This window comes from Protobothrops mucrosquamatus, unplaced genomic scaffold (assembly GCF_001527695.2).
Source record: "Protobothrops mucrosquamatus isolate PMUCROS unplaced genomic scaffold, P.Mucros_1.0 scaffold_265, whole genome shotgun sequence".
Lineage (NCBI taxonomy): Eukaryota > Metazoa > Chordata > Lepidosauria > Squamata > Viperidae > Protobothrops > Protobothrops mucrosquamatus.
The window spans coordinates 22,147-31,827 of NW_015386341.1; the positions used below are offsets into that span (position 1 = coordinate 22,147).

At 38.4% G+C, this 9,681-nt stretch overlaps 1 protein-coding gene across 1 annotated transcript in view; it reads left to right on the top strand.

Moving 5' to 3' along the window:
- Positions 1–8,331, top strand: part of LOC107302478 (protein MEMO1) — a 15,532-nt gene extending 7,201 nt beyond the window's left edge. Inside the window, exons 5-7 of the mRNA XM_015831585.1 lie at positions 2,572–2,648; positions 6,267–6,371; positions 7,686–8,331. Of these exons, the coding sequence (XP_015687071.1) occupies positions 2,572–2,648; positions 6,267–6,371; positions 7,686–7,817 (314 nt within the window). The 3' untranslated portion in view covers positions 7,818–8,331. The remainder of the gene's footprint in view (positions 1–2,571; positions 2,649–6,266; positions 6,372–7,685) is intronic.
- The last annotated feature ends 1,350 nt before the right edge of the window (positions 8,332–9,681 follow it).

Genomic DNA, 9,681 nt, shown 5'->3' on the forward strand with positions numbered 1-9,681 from the left:
GCAAAATAAAGCAAAAGATGGTTGTCCATTAACTTTCCCTAATTTGTTGCCTTTCTGTTGTGATGAATTATTCATAATCTACAGTATATTACAACTTGGATTATAACTGTAGAATTTTAATGCAATTGAAGAGCATCAGAATGGATAATTTATCTTGTGTTGTTGAATACAAGTAGTACTCATTGACTGCATTGCTTAGCGATGGCAATCCTGGTGGTCCCAGTTGCTGTCATAACCCCGGGTCTATGCAGGTTGTTAATCAGGAAGAAGCAGGAATCCCAAGCAAGCAGGCTGGTGGGTGAGTGTACAGGCGCTACAGGAAGGAGGCTACAGAGTGCAGACAGAGAAAAAAGCAGCAGGAGTAACTTCCTGCCAGCTTCTTCATTGATTTTGTAGGAACTTCAAAAATCATGATCACATGTAATCTGGGGGTCCTCCTGGACTTATTGCTCCTTTTCAAAAGATAGGTGGCATTCATGTTTGGGAGGGATTTTGCACATCTTTAGGTTGTTAACCATCTGCCTGTTCCTGGACCAGGAGACCCTGCTCACTGTCACTTACGCCCTTGGACCTCTTGTCTGGATTACTGCAATTCCCTCTACATGGGGCTGTCCGTTAAGAGCATTCAGAAGCTTCAACTGGTGCAGAATGTGTCAGCATAAGTAGTAAATGGTGCTGGTTACTTGCCTTATATAACACCAATACTCTGAAAGCCAGTGTGCTTTCAGGAGCAGTTCAAGGTGTTGATTGTCATCTTTAATGCCCTTCTTTGCTTAGGTCTAGGTTACTTAAGGGACTGTCTTTCCTCAGTTGTTTCGGTCCGTCCGATCCAATCAACCAGGATCAGCATTATTTTGGCCCCATGAGTCAAATAATGCCAGTTGGTGGGGACTAGAACACATGCTTTTTTTTCTTTTTGATATAAGCCACCTTATGGAACATTCTCCTTCTGGAGATCAGGATGAATCCAACCCTGCTGGTCTTTTATAAAGTCCTAAAGACCTGTCTCTGGGGCCTTGAGTGTGTGCAGGGACCTACTTCTTTACTGTATTGTATTGCCTGCATTTAAATTTTTATAATGGTTTTTATTTTATTTTAATTCTATTTGTCACCCAGCGACGCTCACTGAGATGGATGGCCATATAAATTGGATGGGTGAGTGGGTGGGTGGCTGAGTGGATGGATGGATAGATAATTACCTTAATCTTTCTTAACCAGAAGGCCATATTTCTAAACAATGCTCTACATTGCATTCTTCTCTCCTTCCCTTATCATTTTTATTTTCAAAAAATAGTTCTCAGATTTATGCAGTGCTCGAAAACATTCTTGAAAATTTAGGCTGTGCTTCAGGCTGTCCCTTTTCTGTGCAGTATGACTGTACAAACCATCTGGAGGGATACTCTTAAAGTGATTCTCCAGACCTACTGCTCATAACATTGAGATACCCATGTCATTTGAAGGCTTGTTTTACTTGTTTTAAGCAAATTTCACTCCCCCATTCACTGATGATGTTACCTAGGGTAGTAATGAAACATCTGCAGAAAAACAACCAAGTTCAGAGGACACCAGGAGACTAACCTTTACCATCTTAGCATGCGTGTACACATAGAGAAGGTACTTCCACCAAGTTTCCACCAAATAAAAGCAAAAAATAACTTCAACACTTCGAGCAGTTGAATTTAAGCAGTAGGAAAGTGCTTTATTAAGTTTCCCCTGAGTGGTTTGTGCAGCTCTACTTCCAGAAGAGTAGCTTCCCATTTGTTTTAATTAAAAGAAGCATTAGCAATTAAAATCAGTGAGCAGGAAGCCTGGTGAACAATTAAAGAAATGTCTGAAGTGAGAATAGGGCCTGGATGCATATTTAACATTTAGGATTTTTTTTGTCCTTAGAGGTGAGATTCTTGTACAAAAGAAATGCATGTTTTCCACGTGCTAAAGTATTTTCAGTTGTACATAGAACAATTCCATCATTGTAGGATTCATAAAACCTTTTCAAAATTTGCACTTTTTGCTTGTGTGTTTCTTCCTCCTAGGTTAATATTTCAGATCTTTCAATGTAGCATGTACTTGTGAATGTGGTTTGGGGTGTCTTTCTTCAGTTTTTACCAGAGGCTCTTTTTTGGAAAAAAGGAATTTCTTACAACTGCCAGTATTCCAGAATAACACAAATTTTCATATGTATGTGCGTATGTATGTATAAAATTTGTGTTATTGTGCCAGTGCACTATGCATAAAATACACACATACACACACTCATATACTCTGTATGTGTGCGTATGTGTATTCTCTCTCTCATACACACACACACACACACACACACACAGTATTTGTGTGTTCAATTCATGAATCAGATTTCCTGAAATTATTAAATGTGTGACCATATTATTCTACTTTAAAGATTGCTTTAAGGCAACTGTTTATCTGTGTCAAGTGTTTTGAATGATATCTCCTGGAGCGTTAGTTTGTATGGATTTTTTGACACCTGCTAAAATGTAATTCTGTTTGACTTGCCATAAACATGTATATAGCTACTCATTTGGTCTTTAGTTTCATATGGCTTTTTCTCTTAAGGTCAGAGGTTCAGATACAGTTACTATGATGAGTCCCAAGGAGAGATTTATAGATCAATTGAACACTTAGATAAAATGGTAAGTGTAAATATCTCCTGCACATTTTCTGTCTTGAATCTGATCAAAGCATTATTACCCATTATATCTTTATGCTCTGCATGAACCAATTCATATTATAGTTTTTGTTTGTTTAGGGCTTATTGTGTTGTGTGCACATAACCACTGAGGTTTGTCAGCCATAGTTATGAACCCAGAGGGTCTCATTTATTAGAAGTGTTTTTATGCTGTTTTAAGCAAACAAGTCTAAGCAAAGTACAAAAGCTAACTAGTGGTAATATTAAAAAAGAAAAGAAAAAGCAAATATACATTTTGTATACAAATTCAGTCTCAATAGTAACATTAGAACAATAAGGAGTATCTACATACGTCCCAGGAACATGCTTCATTGATTCCTCAGTTCCTGAATGCCCACTTAAACAGTCAGGTTTTAATGAGCTTTCTCAGTGTTAACAACAAGAATGCTGTCTTGATGCCAGTTTGGCAACCCATAAAGCCAGAAAACAAATAGAGCAGTTTGTTGCTTAACTAATCCTTTGTGTATGTGATTTAGCCAGCTAGCCAGGAATAGGCAAGTAATACTCATTTATTGACAGTATAAGATTTGTTGAAACTGGGAATAAGATGACAGAAATGTAGCTTTAGGAAAGATTAACATGATCACACAGTGAAGGTCTGATTGGACATGAATTACAAAAGTAGTTGGGGACTGAAGGTGGATAATAGGGAATATAAATACACATTAGAGTGCAGATGATTTCAGCAAAGGATTATTTGAATTAAAATAAATAGCACTAATGTTTAGTGTGATAGGCAGTATAACTTTCAGGTACGTGTGTGTGTGTGTGTCTATAAGTATTATACAACCTGTGACCCCCTTGGATGATCATTTCAGAGGTATTTCCTTACCAGATTCCTCAATGTCTTCAACAATGACAGAGCTTCTAACGTTCTGCCTTAAAAATTCAGGGAGATATTCAGAGATTTATCTATTTTGAAAATAGCCCATGTTGAACTGGGCTATTTGAACATAGTTGAACATAGTAAAATATCAGCAGTTGATCATAGAAAATATTTTATACTATTTTGTATTATGAAATAAATGGATTTATTATTACTTTTATGTCATAAAATGTGTTATAAAGTTTGCCAAATTTCAATTCCATGAGAGTCACGGTTCCTAGATTTCGGATCATTTTGTAAGTTAGGCCAATTAAGGTATCTCAGTGCAAAAAGTTTTGCCCTATGATACGCTGTTTTGCCCAATAGCCTTTGTTACAAATATAAGAATTTTAGTAATATATAGATATATGTAATATGTATCTCTCTCACTCTCACCATACACAATGAGAGATAGAGAGAGAGACTACTCATAGATTAAATGTTTTCTTCTGACCATTTTTGAACAATTATGGTTGCACCTGGTGTGGGGGTTACCAAGAGAATTATTTTGAGAAATTGGAAAAGCAGTATTATTGCAGATATTAAGGATTGGATTTTGAAAATGTATTTTTGAAAAGCATTTCTCCTCTAAGAAAATGAAGCAATATGTTTGTCTTTGGCATAGTACCATGTTATTATATTCTATTTAATAATAATAGAGCACTATAAGGTACTTTTCATAAACACCATTCTTCAGCAGTGTGGGCTCAGTTACTGTCCTGGACCCCATGCCTGGAAAAACAACTAAGTATTTTAAGGTTTTTCAAAAGGTGAGCAGAGTCAGGGTCAGCCAGGCCTTGGACCTTAGTGTTCCAAAGGGCAGGCACAGCTACAGAAAGGCATGCTTCCTGGGTCCCACTAAATGACAATCTTTAATTGACCAGAGTTGAAGCCTGCTCCTTGTGCCTGATCTAATGGGGCAAGTAGAAACAATATAAATCAGGCATTAGGCCCTGTGCCATGTTGGGCTTTATAGTTAATAACTGGCACCAGAATTGCTCCCAGAGGCAAATTTGGAGTCAGTGAAATTCATGGATCCAAGGTGTAAAATAGATAAGACATACCCATAATTGCTCATGCTACTGCATTCTGGACCCATTGAAGTTTCTGAATGTTTTTCAAAGGCAGCGTCATGTAAAGCCCATTGTATAGTCCACTCAAGAGATAACTAAACTCTGATGACCGGGCACAGTATCTCCTGATCCAGGAAGGAGGACAATTGGTGCACAATATGAAGCTGTGCAAAGCCCCCCTGCACCACAACTACCAATTGTTCTTTGAAAAGATGCTGTGAGTCCAGAAGAGCCCCCAAATTAACATTACTTCTGTCTCGGATAGTACAGTCCCAATCAGAACTAAGGATGAGAAATAGCCAGATCCAGAAGCCCTAAATAGCAAAAGCCATTCCATTTTGCTAGGGTTGAACTAAAGTTGCTTCATCCCCATCCAGACTCCTCATACCTCCAGGTATTAAAATGGAACCTCCCCAGCTTCCCTTGGCTGACTGGGATGTAAATGAGTATTACTGCATATTGATGATATCTCATCCCATGCCATTAAATAACCTCACTAGAGGTTTCATGTAGATGTTGAACAATAGTGGGGAAAGAATTGAGCCATGAGCCACCCCACACAATAGACCTTCCCTCATCAATAAGAATGAAAGGAAAGGGGAACCAGCTTAACACTGTGCCCCTAATTACTGTGCCCTGGAACCGCTTCAGAAGAATTCCATGGTTGATGGCACTGAAGGTTGCTGAGAAATCAAGGAGAGGAAGGATGGACGCGCTACTTCCACCCCAGTCTTTCTGTAGGCTATCCACAAGTGTGACCAATGTCATTTCAGTCCTATACCCGATCTGACTCTTGGCACTAAGGTTGCCAGAAGAAGTGTGCTTTTGCCTTTCTATTCTCCTCTTAAGCACTGGTAAAATGGCTGGATCTTCAGTGTTATTCAGCAGAACCTAAAGATTTCAGCCCATATCCTTTCCTACAAAGGATATTTTTATAATTTATAATTTTTATAATTTGCATTATTTGACGTTGAGACACTTGGATGAAATCAGCTGTTCTTGTCCTAGGCCTTGTCACTTTATCGTTGGGTGCTGACTCTGAGGTTGAAAATAAAATATAGAAGAAAAAAATTAATAGAACCTGTAAGAAAAAGAAAAGAATTATTGGTTTTGTTTATGACTCACACTTAAACACCCAATGTCACTCTTTACTACTAGTTTTTAAAAGTATAGTCAGTATAATCTATAAATGCTTTTTCCACAGATATAAACCATTGGGGTCCTTGGTGCTCTCTGAGCTTGGTTGCTTTCTTGCAGACATTTCATTGCCAGTCTAGATAACATCATCAGCATCATCAATGCTAGTAGGGAGTAGGGCTTGTTCTCATTTTATCTACTAGTGGCTTACCCTGTCAGTATTGGTGGGAATGGTTAATAGCCCAATGAAGGAACCACCAAGACCACTTCTGTAAGAAAACAACCAAGCTCGGAGAGCTTCAAGGACCCCACTGTTCAACCCTGAGCTACAAATATTCTCTTCTATCAATGTATGTTATTATATTCATAGTATGCCATGATTTAGTTTTATCTATCAACCATAGAGCTAGTTTTTCTTTTTATTAAATAATATATTTTTATATTTGAGGCATTAAAAAATTAATGTTAACTTTATAATTCTTCCTAGGGTATGAACATTATAGAACAGCTTGACCCTGTGTCCTTTAGCAATTACTTGAAGAAATACCACAATACAATATGTGGAAGACATCCTATTGGTGTTTTACTAAACGTGAGTACTGTTGTTAAATGAAATATGGAGTTAACATTTTCAAGTTATAAATATATCAAAACTGTTCCTGCCATCAAGAGTATTGCGTTCTGATTGCTTTTGCCTAATTGATAAGATTTGGCAGGGTTGGCATACTCCAGATCCATCAAGAAAGCCCTGTTACTGTGTAGGACACTAGATACCCATCTTCCATGTGGCTGTCCCTGGTCTTTGGAATAGTAGTAAGTCCATCTGTCCCTGATTGGGCTTTTTCAACAGAGATGGGACAGGGTGATTTGTCATCTCATTGATATATGCCTTGTAGTGTTGTTTCCCATTGTCAGCAGTTATATTGGCCATATTGGCTAATTGTTAGTCAAGTTAAATACTCTTTTTTTTACCTTACCTAGAGACACTTCAGTGATTGAGGCAGCTAACTGATTAAATAATAAACTAATTTAGGGAGTTCAGGAGGGAGAATCTGCAAGATAGAACTGACAGAGATTCTGAATTTTTAAAATATCCCTTTCATTAGTGAAAGTCCCACCAACTAATTTTTTCAGTTGTCATTTCATCTAGCTATATGGGATAGGAGAGCATATCCCTTGGGGTACTTGCAAGAAAAAGTTGATAGAACCAGTAGAATTGCACCCTCCCTATTTGCCAGTGCATGGAGGACCAGTTGGTTATCCATCCAAAACTGCCCCATCTCCCTGTGAAAAAGGGATGAAACTTTTCCTTTGCTATCTCTAAATATATTCTTGGATTGTGTGTGGGTGATATGTACGCATGCTGAATTTTCTGCATAGAGCAAACAAACATACAGGCATTCAGAAAAAAAGCCCTTTGTGTTAAGTTCCTCAGAACTCAGGAAGATTCACCATTAGTAGAAATATAGGACTATGTGCCTTCCTATATGAGTCAGGAGTAAACAAAATGATACATTCCCAAACACGTCCTTTGTTGTCCCACTTGACTTTAAAAAAATATTGTTTTAATAAAAACAAATACAGTGGAAGATGGCATGCTGCAAAGTGAACATAATCTTTATTAGCAGGATTGCCTGTGGGCCCCATTGAGGTCCAGTTGAGATTAAAAAGCACTCTGGGTTAATTTGCCTTCTGACAATCAGTAGTGTTTTTAACGTGTTTCGAATTAAATTTGTGCATCCATCTGCCTCAGTTTTCCATATGAAAGGTTATTTCACCAACCATGAGAAAAGTTGTTCAAAGTTCTTGATTTGGGAAAAAAAAAGTATTATGAATGTGTAAGAAGTGTCATACAGTAAATGATCTGAGTAGTCATCTTATAAAACTTTCTTTTTATTCCATCTAGGCTATCACAGAGCTCCAGAAGAATGGAATGAACATGAGCTTTTCATTTTTGAATTACGCTCAGTCAAGCCAGTGTCGAAACTGGCAAGATAGCTCAGTGAGTTATGCAGCAGGAGCATTAATGGTCCACTGAACCTCTGACTACTCAGGGATGACACCTGCACACTCAATGGGGTCCCAGCCTTGCCCTTGCAAAGATGCAGTTCCTGATCTTTGGGTATACTGAAACCTCAAACTAATAGAACTCTTCTTTTTTTCTAGTAGGTGTAGTCCTTCCTTAGTTACAACTCATTTTAAAAATGCTTTCTTGTTTAGGACAAGGGAGGAAGGCTGGTGTCAAAATGTTGTGACTTCTAAAAACCAGTGGCTATAAAGGTATGGTGACAGACGGTCCTTGCAAAATACAACATGTAAAGCATTTACCACATCCCAGATTTGCACTCTGCAGACCTGTGCACATACTCTGCTTTCAGAATAGTTTTGCAAGTTTAAACAGAAAAGGATGGAAGCTTTTTAATAAAAAAAAATGCATTTATAAAAGATCCTGTATTAGAATATAATAAAACTCCAGTATAGTCAATTACTACCCGTGTTGTACAACAAATATCTTCTATTTTAGTTGCTAATAAAGGGCTGCACAACCAAAATGGCTACATGTGATTTTTTTTGCATTAAGCTAAACAAAATTGACTGTGTCAGGGGTCTCCAACCCCTGGCCCGTGGACCAGTACTGGGCCGCGGCATGCCAGCAACCGGTCCGCACAAACAGGCAAAGCCCCATCTGTGAGATGCAGGTAGCACACAAAACCACACACCCTCTGGTCCGTGGAAAAACTTCTCTCCACGGAACCGGTCCCTGGTGCCCAAAAGGTTGGGGACCTCTGGACTATGTCTTCATCAAGAGCAACTTGGTGGTGTCCTGATATTTTGGCTTTCACTGGCCTTTGCAACTCTCATTAGAGAGCATGGATCAGGCATAGACTCAATCTGCATGGATTGACAATATTTTCCTCCCACAAGTTGATTCATAGGATTGCAACGTTCTGAGTTTGCTGTGGCTTTAAAGATTTTAAAGCATAACTAAGCTCTCGTGTCTTCATTTAGAGAACCCTCTCTCCACTTCTTTCAAAGTTCCTAACATACAGGTTGTTTCTAGCAACAAGATAAAAAAAACTGTATGAAAGGGAGAAACTGCCTTTAGAAGAGCAGAGTAAATCACATGCACATAAGTTGCACAAACTGGGTGGAGTGCTTATGGAGTGATCGTTGATGCTCATTGGGGAGAATTCTAGCCTGATCTGTTACAGCTGATAGACTTGCTTTGCCAGCATATAAGCACATTATGTTATAAGCAATTCTCAAAAAGGTTAATCTGATGTTTCACTAGATTATAACTGGCCAGACCTGTTTTGCAGGTATGTTGGACTACAACCCCCACAATTCCCAATCAGCAAGGTTGATGATTTGAGGAGTTCTAACCCAGGGCATCCAGAGGATATTGCAGAGGGGGAGGCTGCTCAAGAATCCTGGATAAGGTCTATTAACATGCCTTTCTCTTAAGATCATTTTGTTTGAAACTGACAATTAGTTCCTACAATTAGTATTTGGGATGGTAGTATGTTTTTACCAATTGTGTACAATAGAGGGAGCTGTTACCTTTGTGCTTGAAAAGAATGAGCAAGCAAATAACAGCTGACAAATTTTTCAAAGAACAAGTATTCTTCCCCCTCCCCTTCTGAACATATTGCTTGTATTGTGGGTTTGTGTGGGAGAGAGGATGTGAACTGTGTACTCCCTTCCATTCCAAAGGCAATTAATGGCAAGGAGAACATTCATTATGCTTCCTGCTCCTTGTTAATAATCTACTGCTACAAATGTGTATCTTCAGCATTGACTTTAGGTAGTGTCAACTGACAGCTTTGCTTACTCATTGTTCTTCTAAAAGATATGGTATTCAGACAACCATCTGATCGCACCTTAGGATTTTTATCTACTTC